General features: G+C 35.2%; 2 protein-coding genes across 2 annotated transcripts; both read left to right on the top strand.

The window, feature by feature from the left end:
• The first annotated feature begins 3,129 nt into the window (after positions 1 to 3,129).
• LOC122306405 (dof zinc finger protein DOF3.4-like) lies at positions 3,130 to 4,467 on the top strand. The gene has a single exon (XM_043118834.1). The coding sequence runs from the start codon at positions 3,483 to 3,485 to the stop codon at positions 4,206 to 4,208; it is 726 nt and encodes a 241-aa protein (XP_042974768.1). The 5' UTR covers positions 3,130 to 3,482; the 3' UTR covers positions 4,209 to 4,467.
• A 4,909-nt stretch (positions 4,468 to 9,376) lies between these two features.
• On the top strand, positions 9,377 to 18,960 carry LOC122306387 (nuclear pore complex protein NUP58). The gene is made up of 6 exons (XM_043118815.1): positions 9,377 to 9,814; positions 15,162 to 15,276; positions 16,475 to 16,948; positions 17,412 to 17,946; positions 18,235 to 18,275; positions 18,625 to 18,960. The coding sequence occupies exons 1-6, from the start codon at positions 9,504 to 9,506 to the stop codon at positions 18,661 to 18,663; spliced, it is 1,515 nt and encodes a 504-aa protein (XP_042974749.1). The 5' UTR covers positions 9,377 to 9,503; the 3' UTR covers positions 18,664 to 18,960.
• The last annotated feature ends 44 nt before the right edge of the window (positions 18,961 to 19,004 follow it).

Here is a 19,004-nt window from a genome sequence, read left to right as displayed (position 1 = left end):
TCAAAAAAGGTATTGATTTGGCATAGGTAGATTAATTTTACTCTTGAGACACAACAAAGTTATGATGCTATAGTAGAAGGGTAAAGAAAAGTAGACAAGCAATCAAGTGAGCAACACTAAGATTATTGTATTATAAAGACTATATAGTTATGTAACTTCATAAGCTTTAATTATTTTTTTAGTTGGGTGAATTAATTTGTGTAAAGACATCGTCACGATATGTCTTTGTTTTTATTATTCAAGACAAAAGAAAGTAAAAGGATCGAGGAAAGAGAGTCAAAGATGATAACCCTATATTTAGAGTAGGTCATATTCATAACTACTAGAAGATAATTTATGTTATGATATCAATCAATCCAATTCAATTCCAATCTAAATTGTTGAATATATATATTTAAATTAATTAAATATGTGACCTAGTAAGAAAAATGATGATTTAAGATATTGTAAATTAATGGTTTTGATCATTTGATTAGCCTAAAGGATTACTTGCCATCTTGTCATCATGTAATGAACATAGATCGATTTAGATGCTAGCTAGCTAGATAAGAACTTTTAAAAATTGGTCTATTTTTATAACAAAAGAATTTGGAAATATGAGTTTTGTTATGTATAGTTATTGTTACGTATTTTTTGTATATTTTATTAATATAATTGATAAAAATAATTATTTTATATATAAAAATAATTATATATAAAATTTTTAAATTAGAGAAATTACATATTAGTTAGATAAAAATAAAGGGAAATGATATCCCCATCGCTCCCAACTGGGAGCTATTGCTCATATATTTTTTAATTTTTTTACTTTGTAATTAAAAAAATATATTTTAATAATAATGTGAACTTTTTTAAAAAAATTATTTTAAACTGTTAAAAAATATATATAAAAAAACAAAATACTACGTATAACTAAAGGTAGCTTGAAGTGGTCTAAAAGCAAATGATAAACCTTCTATGTATCATTTCTTTAATATTTGTAAATTTAAAATAAAATATTTATAATTATAAATTATACAACTGCAACATAATCGTTTATAAAATTATTTTTATAATTTACTAATATTTAATGTCTAGTGTGCGTGGTACAGATGCTGGTAGATCGATAAGTGTGGAAAATGATGGTGGCGAATTTAAAAGAGAAAAATGGAACGGCAGGGATAGGAATGGGAGTGGGTGCGTGGCCATACAAGGAAAACGCAGTTTGGATTTGGGTCTTGGTTTGGTAATGGGTACAGTGAAGCGTGAAATGCGGTGAGAGATAGGAGTACGGAGGAGGAATCTGATGCGGACATGACGCGTCCGAAATCAGAGGTGAGACCCAATAATTGCACCCCACGCTGCCCGACATCCATCATTCTGTCGGTTCTGTCCCCACCTCCCACCCTCCCACTCCATCAATCCCTTTCACTTCCCTTCAACCTCTTTCACGAGGTTTATAACACTCCTTATATCTCCTTTCATTTGTTTTATTTTATTTTAATTTGTTCTTTTCTCCTTTAACATCCACCCATCAATTATAAAATAATAGACATTCTACCATTTTTATAAAATTTTAAAAATAACATTAATTTATATAAATATTCTCATTTTAAAATTTAATTATATAAAATATTATAAAAATAGTTATACATTTATCATACTCTATTCTTTATATGCATTGTACAATCCATTATACGTAGTGTAGTGTGCATGATTTCTCCAATTTCTCTTTCTAAAAAACATAATTTCATTCATGAGATTTTAAGTACTATATAATTATTTAAAAAAAATAAATAAATATAAGATTCACATAAAAAAATTTAATTTTTTTAATAATAAATTTTACTCTTTTTTAAAATAACTACACAACACTTATATATTTTATAACTGTATATAATATTACTCAAGAATTAATAGTTAAGAATATACCTATATCTATTTACCTTAGATTATAAAATTTGATAAAAAAAAAAAGCCTTATAAGATATCAATTTCTTTAATTGGCATCTCATATCGAACTCCTAAGTCCTAACTCGAACTATAATAGTCATGCACATAACTTAATATAATCTTGAATTTGTCACGTTTAGATTACAAAAGTTTATAAGAATTAATCCAGTAATTATAAAATATTTACTCACTAAAATATAAGATATATATCATTATTTTAATTTTAAAATTAAGTGGGGGGAATTGGGAATATTGTAATAAACTTGGCAAGCCATGGAGGCCATTAATGGGGTTAGTTGAGAACCTTGGTACTTAAAAATTCCACCCACAGTTATCCATATATGGTGTACACAGATTATTTGTTCTTGTATTATATGATGACATTTTCTTCGAGGAAGTTGGAAATTTCTTTGCATGGAGGAAAATTGCGTACAAGACTATATAAGCCTATGGCCTAGCTATAAACATCAAATCCCCAAGTACAGTGTGAGCTGCTCATAGCCCGCAAAAATAGAAAATGCAAGAAGTCTCGTCTCCCCATAAACATAAAAGTAATAAAAAAACACACAAGGTGTACAAAAGGACACATTTCGTTTGTACGTTCAGCTGAGTGATGCTCTAAATTTCTTTGTAGTGAGTTAAGACGTTGAGACGATGAATCTGAAATGAATTTTGAAAAATTTGTTTATCATGAATTTAAATTTATTTAAATATTAAAATAAATTAAAATATATTTATAAAAAATTAAAAAATTTATATATAAATAAGTATTGAGTTAAAAAAAAATTATAAAATTCTGAACTATATCGGTCCAAATTTCAAACCGCCAGTCAAGCCACAAAATGGTTCGCAGGTACCAAACAAAATACAAATGAAACAAAGCTATAGGAACTTCAACCGACAGCTGATTAAGGATTCTTCTTCGTTTCTTTGATTCTGTGTCTGTGTCTCTGTTTTTCTTTCTCTCTCTCTCTCTTCTTTCATGGATATCTGAATGTCACAGGTCCTGCTTATAAAAGAACACAAAAAAGGGGGGAAAAAAAAGAAAAAAAAACTACTACCGTATCTAGTTCAACAGTTGCTGAATTTACTTGTCATTGGAAATGGGCTTAGGCTTAAATAAAAGAGTCAAAAAAACTCGACTTTATGGTGCATGCATACTTTCTAACCAACCAAACAAAGAAAAAATGAAAAATATTAATAATGGAGCCGCCGCTGATCTGCTAGCTAGCTCTGTATAGCCGACCCAAAACAGAACGCCTTCTGGAGCCGACTGAATTGTCGTGCTTAACAAAACATGACTGTAAAAGCTATTCGATCTCTGGATCATATATGCCTCAGATGCTGTCCCTGTTTGCAGCAGCACCAACATATACTCTCTCTCTCTCTCTCTCTCTCTCTCCATAAAAACCCCCCACCACCGAAGCCTCAAGGATCAATTAAAACCATCAAACACTTCCTCATCTTCTTCCTTTTCTTCAACGTCCTGATCATCTCATAATCTCAAAATCAGTTGAAAACAAGAGTAACTCTAACACTCAAGAAAACCGATGCCTTCGGACTCCAGCGAGCACCGCAGGCCAACCAAGCCTACCCACAACACTGGAGCCCCACCACCCGAACAAGAGCAGCTTCCGTGCCCGCGTTGCGACTCCACCAACACCAAGTTTTGCTACTACAACAACTACAACTTCTCCCAGCCCCGTCACTTCTGCAAGTCCTGCCGCCGCTACTGGACTCAAGGCGGGACGCTCCGTGACATCCCCGTCGGTGGCGGTTCTCGCAAGAACGCCAAGCGTTCTCGCACCGCCATCGCCACTAGTGGTGCCGTATCTTCTACCGCTACCTCTCACGCCGATCCTTTGCCGGCCACCCCTGTTCTGGTACCTCTCACGCACAATCATGGATCTTCCGTACATTTTGGGGCTGGTATTAACGGCGGTGGGCCTGACGGGAAGGGAAATGTGAGCGTTTGTGGGAGTTTCACTTCCCTACTGAACACTCAGGGGCCGGGGTTTTTGGCGCTTGGTGGGTTTGGGCTCGGTGTAGGTCCCGGGTTTGAGGAAATGGGATTTGGGCTCAGCAGAGGGATGTGGCCTTTTCCCGGCGTGGGAGATGGTGGTGGTCCCGGCTTTGTAGTAGGTGGTAATGGTGGTGCAACGGGAATGGGGAACACGTGGCAGTTCGAGAGTGGCGAATCTGGGTTTGTCGGAGGAGATCATTGCTTTTCTTGGCCGGATTTGGCAATCTCAACCCCAGGAAATGGTCTCAAATGAACTCCTCTTTGTCTATTTTTTGTTCTTGTTTTTTATGGAAACTGTGGTTTAGGGTTTTGCCCGTTAGTGTTGAGAGAGTAAATTGTGGAATGAAACTTAGACAAACAATGAATTAGACTACTTTTTTTTTTTTTTTTAACTGTTCTATGTATTCTTTTTACTTTCTTTCAATCTAGTGACTATGCCATGTAATTCTGATAGTTGCTGGTGTGCCATATGGCTATTAGTTTCTTCAATTTAGCACACTCTTGATATTGGAGCTTGCATCTTAGAACTATCACATTCTTCGTGAAGATCTTTAAGAACCAGCACTCCAAAAATCATGGCAAGGAGTACTTCCTATATATATAAAGACTATGAAAATGTGGATATATAGATCCGTTTTGATCCAATTCATTTGAGTTAACAATCAGCTGGGAATGTTTTCTTGGGGTGTGAAATTTAAAGCTAAGAGCTTTTTCGTTTGTCAAAGGTATATAGTCCCCCCGTTCCTTGTTCTTGTTGTAAATGACAGACAAGATGCAGTTTCAAGCATGGCCACTTGCACATCCAAAAACATTCAAAGAATTTGACTTTTTGACCCAAGTACTCCGGCTTTGTGCTCTACAGCTGATCTCGATTCCAAAAGAATTCAAAAATCTAATTTCTGTGTCCCGTCGAGTTGAGTCTTGTAATTAATTTATAAAGGAAAAAAAGAAAATAATCTGAATTGATTAAACGGTCTGCATTTGCTGCCACTTGCATGGGGTCCAACCCTACATATATTCGTTATTCAACCCACATTATCCCTTTCGAAGTACTCTTTTGGCAGCCAATTAAGGTGGCAAACCCCCCCTCCCACTGCTTTCAAAGATGCATTAAATGCTGTCCATGTATTAATTTGCTTTCAAAGCCTTGTTTCAGTTTATATATATGAATGTTATGATCATATATATATATATACATAACTATATATCAGTCAAATGACAGTAAAAGAATAGCAAGAGAAATATTAAAGACATTAGATTACAAATTTGCTATAATAAATGTTTAAACCAAATTGTTGGTATCACGTTATTAATATATATAATAAATATAGTTTTTATTTATATTTTTTTTACAGCATAATTAAGTATGTAAAGCTATATATAACATATATCCAGGTATTTAAAAATTTCCTCTGGTATTGAGAAATGCTCATTAATTCATCAAGACATCTTCCAACTTATTTTTTTTTTGAATTTTATATAGTTTTTTTCTAAAATGTTGAAAGTGTTACTGTCTCATGTGTTTTGTAGGGCCCGTTAGAGCCTTTGTCTTTCTTAATCTCAAACCTAGTTATCCGCTTAAAATTATATATATATATATATACTAGGTGGGAGTAACGTGCAAAGCACGTTTGTCTAATTTTATGAAATGATTATTTGTAAAAAATAATATATATTTTATAAAAATTATTGATGTCATTTAATAATTTAAGGCATATTGGAAAAAATAAAAAAATTAATTCAAAGTATCATATAATCCAATACGTGTTTATAACATCTATAATTTTAGTAAAGATGTATATGAAAAATTTAATAAAAGTCTAACACAAACGGTAGTTCAAAATATGTGTCGTTTGATATTTGTATTATATTTCATCAATTTATGTCATCCTGTAGACAATCAATAGAGACAACATTGAAATTCTTATTTTGTTGTTGGTTGAGTCGATCAGGGATAACATAAAGTTAAAACATAATCTTTTTATAAAATTTGTGGTATAATATTTTCTATATATAGCATATATATAAATCATAAAATATATTTTGAAATTGTTGGCCGAATTTACTCTTTCTTGATTAGCTCAAGGATCACGGCCTTTGTCACGTGCCTATCATAGCAAGCTCACGTATGGAATATGACTTAGCGGAAGCTATGCCCTACTACCATGGAGAAAAAAAAAACACTTTGATTAAACACACTTATATTATATATTATATGAGATTTTTAAATTTGAAATATTCAATAATTTGAGTTAATGAAACGTATAATACACGTATATTATATTTAGGGATTCACTTCTTATCCACCTAATACACGTGTATATGTTAAGGAGAGAGAGAAAAATATAATAACTAATCTTTAATTACTTATTATTATATAAACTATTAATATTATAATTATTGAGATTAATAAATCATATAACAACATTGAATGCTATCTCTCTCAACATTTATGTCTTCATTTTATGTGTCAATCCGTTAAAACAAACGGTGTTAACTTTAACGGAAAAACAAGATTTTCCGTTTCATACACACTTTTTATATATAGAAGATATATATATGTATATTGCATTAATCAAGATATTTTTTATTTTGTAAATTGGTTTTTTCAATCACATAAGTTCTAATTTTGATAAAATGTCAAATTTTCTCAACTGGTCATTTGATAATTTGTACATACATCTTTTTAGTTTGTTTGTGGTTAATTAATTAGCTGAATGTGCATTAGACATAGAAAATAAAAGGATTTCCCTAACTCACACTTAACGAGTATATATATCTATGATCATGACTAAGTCAATGCTATATACTACACTTTTATCTCGTTGTTATCTATTTTGGAGCAGCATTATCTATTAGTACGTGAATTTGTTCTTTTAAAAAACAAGTATTTTGTTTAATAAATAATATCGCATCAACGCAATATAATTAACAAAAGTGAAAATTGATCAGTGTTGTGTGTGTGTATATATATATATATATATAGTATAATTCATTTTGAAAAACATTCCAAACATAGCTACCATTATTTTCCAACCATATATATATATATATAGAAAGTAGACACAATTTCAACTCTGAGAGGATTTTCATACGCACCTGTTCAAAAGGAGAGAAAAAAATATACAGCTAGCCTAGCTAGTATCATATTCCGAGTGCTTTTTCTCACCGAACCCTAACATAGCATGCTTCCATGATGTATTCCATCCCATGCACACCAAAATGCAGAAGGGATGAGCCACCTGGTCCAGTGTGCAAGAGATGGAATATAACATAAACTCATGTTGATGACTCAGGCCGATAATTGGTATATAAAACCCTCCGGCCACCATTTTAAGATTTCCTGAACCTTAAAGAAGTCTGCTGCATCTGCATGCGGTTGGATCTCCATTGCCAAACCCAGCTTGGAGTTGTGGGCGTGAAGATGCCAAGAGATATTGCTAATTTATAGAGCGAGAGGGATTAATAATTGGGTTTGAATTCTGAGAGAGAACAAGGAGCTGGTTTCCTAGCAGCAGCTCCCAAGTGGGCGGATATGATCCAACTTTAGACTTACCGATTGAGTTGTTAGTTTTCATTTCTATATGATCCAAAGCATATGATCATGATTTATTCGTCTTGGAATCGCACCAATTGAGATTCCAAGTAGAGCACATTGTAAGTGTAATGCTCCATGACGTGGATATCACCGACCATGAACACCTGATCTCCATGACTCTGATCATGTGGTGGATCTGACGTACGTACATACGGTGTTCATCATGACCATGTTATGTTATTTGTCACCGGTGACAATCCGTATTCGCAAGTCGTCTTGATGTCTATTAAGTCATAAGTATTAGATTTATACAAATCAACCTAAACATGACTCATATAAATAAGGATGACGTGACACGATAGCTTGTTTTAATCTGCTTATTAATTAATTATATTAAATTAACTTGGACCCGACCTATTTAACTTGTTTTATATAAATAGGTTGAGTTGATCCATTTATATTGTAAGTTTTATTTTATAAGAACTGTTACAGATACAAAATAATTACACAAAATAAACTCATAAGTTGATATGATTTCATGAAATTTATTAAATCTACTTTATAATAAAAATAATTTTACAATGTAATGTATTATATCAAATCGTATTAATTTGTAAATTTATTTTTATATAATTTATTTATTGCTAAAATATTTTTTTTTAAATATAATAATTCTCCCTTTCTAATGGCTTTCTAATGGAAGAGAGAGAGGCGGGGGGAGGGGGGGTCCTACAAGAAGGTTGGGGGTAGGTTGGGAGAGATTATGGTGAGATCTTCAAAGTATTATCCTGGAAATATTCCACTTGTCGGCCTCAATCTCTGATGAGTGATGAATAATAGGTACCGCACACAAATGGTTTTAAACTTTTAATTCACGTTTCCTTTGGAGTGGAGAATATCTTGGTGGAATCGGCAGTATTCGTGGTACTGTTGCATTCCATCCTTAAATTTGGGTTGTAATCAATGACGTTAACAACCAAAACAATTTTTCATGTTTATTTCCTATAATGATTGTGTTGGCGTTATTGTCGGAATCCCTCTTCTAATGGGATGCTTTTTTATTTGTTTTGAATTAATATATGACAAGTACTTACTTCTAGATCTATAAACATACCAATACACATATTAGATTAAGTTACATCAGTTTACAAATTTTATTTTTTAAGACTTCTAACCATCATTTCTCTTATGCAAATTACCATAGCTAAAATAAACTAATTGGAGGCCCATTGATTTTAGATTCTATAAGGAAGGAAAATTATGTATATTATTATAACTTTGATATTCATCATCCTATACACCATTTGTTTTTATTTATTTTTGTTTTATTCTTGCTAAATTAATTGAGTTCTTTTACTGATCATTTATATACCACATTCTTCTTACTAAGGGAAAAAAAATAAAAAAGTAAAAAATTATGTGTGGTATGTAATATAGTAATGTTGAGTAGAATTTTTCATATTAATATGATTCGTTAGGCTATTAAAAATCTAGTTACAAGCACAGCTGTATACTAATATATACACTAATTTAATATGATTGATAAAAAAATAAATTTTATTAAAAATAGTATCAATTTAAATTTTGAATATAAAGAAATCAATATTGATACATATATTAGTACATAACTTTACTTGTACGTAACAAAACTGATTTTAATAGAAATGATAGTGAAAGGTAAATGGGCTATGATTTTAATAGGCCAGCCCAAATATCTCTGCCTGCCACTCGCATCGGCTTGAGCCGAATATAAAGGTTTGGGGGCTAAACCCATTGGGCCATAAACTTCAAAAACCGGGGACTGATTGACAAAAAAGACTTGTACAGAGGACTAAAACGCAAATTGCTTCCAGCTCAGTGCCATTTCCAATAAAATTCGCAAAAAAGATACCAAGCGCGGGTCTTTACCCTCCATATCTCTCTAGGGTTTTTGGTGTTATAGCTTTAACGAGGAAATCGAAACCCAGAGAACACTGTCCTCATTGAAGAAACAAAAACAGAGAAAACGCAATGGCGTTTTCGATGTTTTCTACTCCGCAGCCACAACAACAGCAGCAGCTGTTTCAGCCTCAAGCTCAAACTTTTCAGCAGAGCAGTCCTTTTTTCCCGCAACAACAGCAACAGCAACAGCAACAACAATTGCAACTCTTCCAACCACCGCAGCAGCAACAACAGCAGCAGCAACAGTTTCAGCAGCAGCAGCAGCAGCAGCAGCAACAGCAGCATTTGTTTCTGTTCACTAACGATAAAACTCCGGCGAATTATGGTACCAAGTGGTCGGATCTTCATCCTGAGTCCCAGAAAATTCTCCTTCAGATCGAGTATGTTTTCCTTTTACCTTCTTTTTGTAGCTCTTTGATTTTTTTCGAAGTCCTTGCAAGCTTTGCCTGATGAGAGAAAAGCTATAGAAGACTCGGGAGAATGAAAACTGTGTATATTTCATCAGAAAAGTTAAAAAACAGAGTATTTATATTTACAGTGTGTAATACCTTAACTATTGTGCACGTGCATACATGTGATCAAGAAGATTAAAAATAATCTTATACACTAATAGCCCCCCTCAAGCTGGAGTGTATATATTAATTACACCCAGCTTGCTAAGGAGAACATGAAAACGATCTGTCCCTAAAGGTTTAGTAAAAAAATCACCTAATTGATGTTCAGAGGATACATGTAAGGTAACTATAGTTCCAGCCTGAATCATATCTCTAACTAGATGACAATCTATCTCAATGTGTTTAGTTCTTTCGTGAAAAACAGGATTAGCAGCAATATGTAGAGCTGCTTGGCTATCACAATATAGTACAGATGGTGAAGAAAAAGTAATTCCAAAATCAGCAAACAAGGCAATAAGCCATTTTAGTTCACAGCAAGTAGAAGCCATAGAACGGTATTCAGCTTCAGCAGATGATCTTGAGACCGTGACTTGCTTCTTAGACTTCCAGGAAATCAATGAGTCACCAACAAAAATGCAGAAACCAGTAACAGATCTGCGGGAGTCCGGGCATGTAGCCCAATCAGAGTCACAAAATCCCTTCAGCTGTAGAGAAGATGAACTAGGGAAGAACAGGCCTTGACCAGCAGTGGCTTTAACGTATCTGACTACTTTAAGAGCAGCATCATAATGTAGTTGTCGTGGTTGGTCCATAAACTGGCTCAAAGTATTGACAGAAAAAGAAAGGTCAGGACGAGTGAGTGTCAAATAAAGCAAACGACCAATTAACCTTCTGTAAGATGCTGGATCAGCAAGTAAAGAGCCAGCAGATTCAGTTTTGGACAACCTCAGATTCTGATCCATAGGAGAAGTAGCAGGTTTACCAGCTAAAACACCAGAATCAGATACAATTTCAAGGGCGTATTTCCTTTGAGAAAGGGAAATACCTTTCACAGATCTGGCCACTTCAAGACCCAAAAAATACCTCAAGGTTCCCAAATCTTTCAACTTAAAATGCAAGTGCAGAAAATCCTTAAGGTCAGCAACAGATTGTGAATTGTTAGAAGCAATGACGATATCATCAACATATACCAGAAGTGCCATAAAAGAATTACCAGAATGCTTGGTGAATAAAGAATAATCAGATTTAGACTGATTAAAACCATAAGCAATCAAGGTAGTAGAAAATTTAGAGAACCACTGACGAGATGCTTGTTTTAAGCCATACAAAGACTTAAGAAGCTTGCATACCCGATTGTCTCCAGGATTAGAAAAACCAAGTGGTAATTTCATATAGACTTCTTCATCCAGGTGTCCATGAAGAAAAGCATTATTTACATCGAGTTGATGTAATTCCCAATTATGAATGGCATCCAAAGCAAGAAAACAACGAACAGTAGTAAGCTTGGCAACAGGAGAAAAAGTGTCAAAATAATCAATGCCCTCACGTTGAGTGTAACCTTTTGCAACTAACCGAGCCTTATATCTCTCTAGAGTGCCATCAGATTTCAACTTGCACTTGTAAACCCATTTACAACCAATGGGCTGCTTGCCAGGAGGTAATTCAGTTAAAACCCAAGTTTTATTAGCTTCAAGAGCAGTGATTTCAGCTAACATTGCATCCCTCCAATGAGGAAATTTAACAGCTTGATGGAAAAATTTAGGTTCATAGAAAGAATCAACAGAACAACAGAAATGTTGGTATGAAGGAGACAATTTGGAATATGATAAGTATGAAGAGATAGGATATGGTGTACCTGAGTTAGAAGAACCATCAACCAGAGGAGATGAAGTAACTTCATTATTACAAATCAAGGAACAATGATAGTGTTGCAAGTAATCAGGAGGTCTTCTGTTTCTTGTAGATTTTCTTGTTGGTATAGGAGCAGGAGAATTTTCTGATGTGTCAGAATTATGGGGTAAGGGAGAAGGAGTATGTGATGAAGAATTGAGGGTAGCATCAGATAGTGGAGCTGGTAAGACAAGGTTATGTGAAGAAAAGGAAGGAGAGAGTGTATCATAAGATGGAGGAGTAGTCTTGAAAGGAAATATGTTCTCATGAAAAATAACATCTCTAGAAATGAGAATTTTGTGAGTATGGATATTATAAAGTTTATACCCTTTTATGCCAGCTGGATAACCAAGAAAAACACAAGCTTGTGCACGGGGTGAAAATTTTGTAGATGAACCACCAAGAATGGAGGCATAACAAAGACATCCAAAAACTTTAAGATGGTTATATTGAGGCTTGGCAGAAAACAACATTTCATATGGTGATTTATTTGAAAGAACAGGTGTTGGAATTCGGTTTATAAGGTAGACTGCAGTTAAAACACAATCGCTCCAGAAATTTAAGGGAATATGAGACTGAAATCTGAGAGCTCGAGCAACATTTAAGATATGCTGATGTTTTCTTTCAACAATAGCATTTTGTTGGGGAGTATATACACAACTGAGTTGATGTATAACTCCTTTGTTGGCAAAGAAAGACTTCATATCAAATTCTAAAGCATTATCAGTACGAACAGTTTTTATTTTAGAATTAAACTGAGTCTCAACAAAAGAAAAGAAAGATTGTATGTAAGAGCGAGTTTCAGATTTGGTTTTGAGTAGGTATATCCAAGTACACCTACTAAAGTCATCAACTATTGTTAAAAAATATTTGAAGCCATTATAAGAGGGTATAGAAAAAGGACCCCATACATCACAGTGAATGATTTCAAACACAGATTTAGAAGTAGATGTGCTTAAGGGAAAAGGAAGCCGTTTTTGTTTGTCAAGGGGACAAATGTCACAATGAGTATTATGAGGAGATGTAAAATTGGACAAATCAGAAGCTATATCATTTATTCTAGAAACAGATATATGTCCAAGACGATTATGCCAAAGAGTATAACTGTCTGTAGCAAGATTACAACAAGAAAATGAATCAACTGAAACAGATTTACAAGAAACAGAACTAGTGCCTGGTACTTGCAGTAAATGATATAATCCTTGTGAGCGTTTAGCTACTCCAATCGTCCTCCAATTGGATAGGTCCTGAATATAACAAAAATCATGTAAGAATAAGAGAAAACATGATAGTTGTGAGACTAGTTTACTCACTGAAATGAGATTGAAGGTAAAATCTGGAACATATAAGACATTAGTTAGAACAAATGAGTCAGAGAGTCTAACTGTTCCCATATGTGTGACTTGAGTATATGAACCATTAGGTAATTTCACTGAAATATTTACAGAAGACTGAATGGAAGAAAAAAGTGCTAAAGAACCAATCATGTGATCGGTTGCACCAGAGTCAAGGATCCAAGATTGATTGTGAAAGACATCTCTATTATTTTTAGAAGCAATGGAAGAAAGATTAATAGAGATACCTGAAAATGGAGGAGCGGATGAAGTAGAAGGTACAGATGAATTAGATTGTGCAGAAACTGTACCTGCTTGATTCACAGAGGAAATATTAGTTTGAGTTTGAAGAAATGTAAATAGCTGTTGACATTGCTCTTGAGAGAATGGAAAATTTGGAGTTAAAACTGAATTAGAAACAGATTGGCTAGCAGTGGCCTGGTTAGCAGTAGGATTTCGAGATTTTGGTTTGTATCCTGGTGGATATCCATGAATCTTGTAGCATTTATCAATAGTATGCCCTGATAAACCACAGTGTGTACAGTAGGGCCGATCCTTCCGAGAAACAAAGGTCTTGCCATTTCGAGATCCATGAAATCCAGTAGATCCACAGCTAGAATCATGAGTAGAATCACGATTAGAAAGCATAGCAACAGATTCATTGGAAGGTAAAGACTCAGTAACAATTTCTCTCTGTTTTTCCTCTTGCAAAACAAGAGAAAAAACTTTATTAATTGGGGGAAACGGATCAGACAGTAAAATCTGACTCCGTAGGTGTGCATATGTCTCATTGAGACCCATCAAGAACTGCAGAACATAGTCTTCTTGTTGGAAATCAACAATTTTCTTTATAGCTCCACAGGTACATGGAGGCATGGGGCGAAAATGAACCATTTCTTCCCAGCAACCTTTCAAACGGGTAAAATAAGAACTTACAGAAGCAGTTTCTTGAGTCAAAGATGCAATATTCTTTCGGATCTGAAAAATACGAGGTTGGTTGCTTTGAGCAAACCTTTCCTTCAGATCATTCCACATCTCCTCGGCAGAATCAATGTATATAACCGAGGCAGCTATCTCCTTCGACATGGCATTAAGCAGCCATGAGAGAACAACTGTGTTACATCTAATCCATGCATTGTGCATCGGATCAGAGATTGGAGGTGGTGGCAGAGCACCATTCACAAAGCAAAGCTTATTTTTGGAAATAAGGGCCATAGACATGGATCGGTTCCATGTTAAGTAATTGTCTCCATTAAGAGGTTGAGAAACGAGAATCGCACCTGGATGATCACCATGCTGAAGATAGAAAGGATTGGAGTAATCCTCCGATGGACGGTGAGAAGCGGCGGAAGAGTTATCAGAATCGTCAGGCATGATGAACGGCACTGAGAAAATGAAACCGTAGGGTTAGGGTTTATTTTCATCTGATACCATGATGAGAGAAAAGCTATAGAAGACTTGGGAGAATGAAAACTGTGTATATTTCATCAGAAAAGTAAAAAAACAGAGTATTTATATTTACAGTGTGTAATTCCTTAACTATTGTGCACGTGCATACATGTGATCAAGAAGATTAAAAATAATCTTATACACTAATATTACCTAAATATTATGGGTTGGTTGCTGAGAGGTGGTGGGAAAAAGGACCCAAAGGAAAGAAAATTTGGAGTCTTTTCCACTTGTTGTGTTGTCAAGTTTCGGTTCAATTAATTTGAATTGCTGCATTAGCTGGATGTAGTAGAAAATTCCAGTTTCTTGTGTTTCAAAATGGAGAAATCTTCGGTTCAAATTCTTGATTTATTTTCTGATACATTCATTATGTAAGCGTTAAAATGAACTTGTGACACTGAAAAATTTCTGCAAAAAATGAAATTAATTTAAATTTTGTTCACTTCACTGCAGATTTTCACTTGAAAATGTGGCTTTTTGTTTGATTTGAGTTCCTTAATCCGAGTTTTTTTTTTTTTATTCAAATTTGTAAATTTATTTCAAGTGGCAAAATGTAAATATGGTTCACTTTTGATTGTCTTTGTAGTTGCTATAGTTAGTCGATTTTGGGTATAATGGTATTGTACGAGCTTTGAGTTGCTTAAGTATTGATTGTATAGGGAGCGGATATTGGAGTATAGAGATGAGAGCCAGAGGCTGGATCAGTGTACTCGTCTTTATGATTCTTCAGTTTGCAATGATGCATTCGAGCCTGATGCAAGCCGAATTGTTCAGGTCTGCTCTTTGATTCGATCCCTTTTATTTTAGCCTATGACATCTCATTGTTTTCACTGAACCCCGACTTCGGACTTGTATTTTTTTTCATTGCCACTTTATATAAATATCAGTGTCAAACTCTCCTACCTACTCTCTCTCTCTCGCTCTCTCTCTGAACTATTGACACTGCTTTCCAGCCAGTGTCATTTCTCGATATGCGACCACCTACCATACACAGTAGTGCCAGTATTAAAGCTGCCCAACTTCACTTTGGCTCTCAAAGAGCCAGCTATATTACCCTCCCTTAAACAGCAGCACTCAACCACCACGCGTCAGCCTTATTCAAGCATGGTGAGCATGATTGAATAACAAATACCCATACGATAAGCTGATTGAGGCCATTTGGTAATTGATAGGGTATGAAAATTGATATGCTTGTGATGGGTGGAAGCGGTGGTGGCATCTATATGGTGGTAGCTGTTGGGGGTTTCCCCTGATGAGTCTTATTGCATCCAAACGCGGTAATGGTTATAGGAAGTTTGGAAAGTAGATGGCCCGCAATGGGAAACCCATCCCATTCTACACATTCCAGGAAATGAAATTTGGCCTTAGCTGGGAAGACGTTACATACTTTCATGTGCAAGACAAGAAGGTTCAACAAATGGAACCCACCTGTGGGTAGCCCAAGTGGTAAGGGCGAACTTGTGTGCATGAGCCCTATGTCATAGGTTCGATTCACCCTGGGATCAAACTTCGATATAAGTGGGAGGCCATGGTGGTGGGTTGCTGTGCTAGTCTCCTCGGGGGTTTAGGTTCCATGGGTGAGTCCTAAGGGCTCTGCCATGGGTTTGTTCCCCCGTCATAAAAAAAAAAGCTTCAACAAATGGAAACTAATAACCAAGTCTTATGAGTTCGTTACAAGTGAAGGAAATTGCTTTGGAAAATACAACATTCCCAAGTCTTCTTTAGTTTCAATCAAAGACCTTTTAAGTGTTAATTAATCCAGAGCAAATTTGATCATGAAACCTAGTGTTGTAGGAAAAATAAGAAGAAAATAATAAAAAAAGAAAGGAAACTCCTTTTAAACTCTAGCATTATCAAGACCTTATGTATAATAAGACCTTTCTACTGCAGTACTTGTTACTTTTACAGTGCTTCATGTGTTTTTTGACTCTGAATATATGGGATGAGATATATTACTCATGTTATTTGTCAGGAGCTTGGGGGAGTTAGCACTGCCATGGAACGACAGAAAGCCGTGCTGCAGGAGCTGATGGCTGTTGTGAAAGATATGTTACGGAACACAGAGGTTGCAATTCGTTCTTTCATGATGCTACGCCCAAGGTTCCTTCATCCAAATACCGGAGGTGCTTCAAATGTCATTGCACCATCACAAGCTCCAGGAGCGGCAGCAACATCTGGTATGAGTGGTCAAATGACAGCAACTGCTATAGTGCCAGTTTTTGATTTCTACAGTGGGGTTCCAAGAAAACCATCCCCCTTTTTACAGCAAACAGTTGCCAGATTTGAGAAGTATCTTGGTGAGTGCCGCCAATGGATTGAAGAATTAGAGCAGCTTCTCCTCTTAGGTTCTGACAAGAACTCTTTCAATCTTGGATACTCATTGTTACAATCTCTTCCGAAAGTCATGTCAAATGTGCACGACTTTTTTCTTCACGTGGCTGCTAAGGTACATCAGCAAATATATTTTTCGTATAGGCCTACTTTTGAAATAGAGGTTGGCTACATACCTTTCATGCTATCTATTATTAGGTATTAATGATGATACTGACTTGAAAGCAACTGGAGTTTCCTACAAGCAGTTGCCCCATTTTTCCTCTGGAAAAAGAACATTAAGACTCTACCTACGTAACCTATATCACTTAAATGTTAAATTTAGGTAATATATTGTCCTTATTTACTTATTGGAGTTGGTTCTCATGTGTCATTTCAACATATCATATACTTGGTCCCAATTCCAATCCTCCCTTCTTACCCATCCCCCTCCCAAAGAAAAGGTAGCAGAAAACCATGCTCTGGCACATACAAAATGGATCAGTTTGCTATTTCCTAATATTTTGTTATTATTGTTACTTATATAAAAAAATTAATTCTTATGATTAATAACAAATGTATTGCAATGCATTCCTTAGGTGGAGAGTATTCATCAGTATATTGAATCCATGAAAGGAGCTTATCTTGCTGATCAGCGCCGCCGAGGCTATGGGAATGATCCCTTTCTTGAAGCTGATAGGCGTGAAACAGCAAGACAGGAAGCTGCTGCTAAGAGAGTACATCCAACTTTGCATTTGCCTAAAAATTCACTACCATCAACACAAGTTGCAGGGTTGCTTGCCAGCTCCGGGACTTATGGGACATCAACTTCCCAACAGACATCTGCCGCGACCACATTGGCGTCATCAGGGAGTGGGTTGTCACTTTTTGGCACACCTACTTCTGCCCCTTCCCCTGTTTCATCTTCTCTGTTTGCGACACCAACCACTTCTGCTCCAGTATCCTCTCTATTCGGATCATCTGGTGCTACTCCACAGACATCCCTTTTTGGTGCTTCGTCAGGATCTTTATTCGGGTCTGCTTCTACTCCCTCTTTATTTACGAGTACCGCTCCAGCTTTTGGTTCTACCACTCCCTCTGGAGGTTCACTATTTTCATCACCATTTGCTTCAGGTACCTTATCATTTTTTGTTCTACATAAGAATAATTCATGGTCCATTGATAAGATTATTATGGGTTAGTTACAGTTTACAATCTTGCTTGGGTTGATTATCAGAGTATAGTTTGAGAAGTTGCACTGTACTTATCTGATTCACATCCTTTGACAGTTTTCAAATCAAATCATAAAGATCTTAATGTTGACATCATCAAGATTTATTTTACATGTTTTTTTTTTTTTTTTAAATTTTATTTTGTTTCTAATTTCTCATAATTGCCTAATTTATTCTCACTTCTTCCCAGGTGCTGCAACAGGTTCTGGGGCCAGCTTTGGGGCTGCATCAGTGAGTAAATTTTTCCAGTTTTGTTTTTAATGTTTCTGGAGGAGTTTAATCGATATTCTACTTTCTGCTTAAAGAACCTTAGAAATGTTGGTCGTTACAAATAAATTGATCAATTTTATTTTTGGTCGAACTGAAGATCAGTTAAGTGGTAAGAAGAGCAACAAACATCAACTTGAAAGAACAGTGAACTTGAATTTAGTTTTTAAGTCATGCAATCGTTTTCTAGTACTGTTTGCTGCAGAGCTAATACCATCTGTCATCAGCCCAGCTTTATATGATATGATTGATTTCCTAAGAGAACGGTATTCCTCTATTAATGACTTTTTCCACATATCCTATGTTTTTGCAGAAATCATCAAAACCAAAGTCTCGAACTGGTAGAAGGTAGCTACAGTTCAGTGTTTCTGCAAAGATCTCTCTCAATTGAGCAAAATCAAATTAGCAGATCAAATGTGCTGTGTCATGACCTCCCGGTTCTCCATTAATCCTGTGTGTTTCCAAAGATGGCAGGGAGATGCTGGCTGGGGGATCTTTGTGTTACTGTAACATTGTAGGGTAAAAATCTTGGGGTAAAATGATTGTGGATGTGAATGTGGATTCATAGCCCAAAAGTTTCACTGCATTTGTCGAGATATTAGAATATATATTCAATAATCTGTTTATCCACTCTTAAACTTTTTATCAATTCTTTTTCAAATGGGGGACTTTATTTTTTTTTTTAAAAATTGT

The sequence above is a fragment of the Carya illinoinensis genome, chromosome 1, assembly GCF_018687715.1.
Source record: "Carya illinoinensis cultivar Pawnee chromosome 1, C.illinoinensisPawnee_v1, whole genome shotgun sequence".
Classification (NCBI taxonomy): domain Eukaryota; kingdom Viridiplantae; phylum Streptophyta; class Magnoliopsida; order Fagales; family Juglandaceae; genus Carya; species Carya illinoinensis.
The sequence above is the reverse complement of the archived record's forward strand: the minus strand, read 5'-3'. Positions and strand labels throughout refer to the sequence as shown.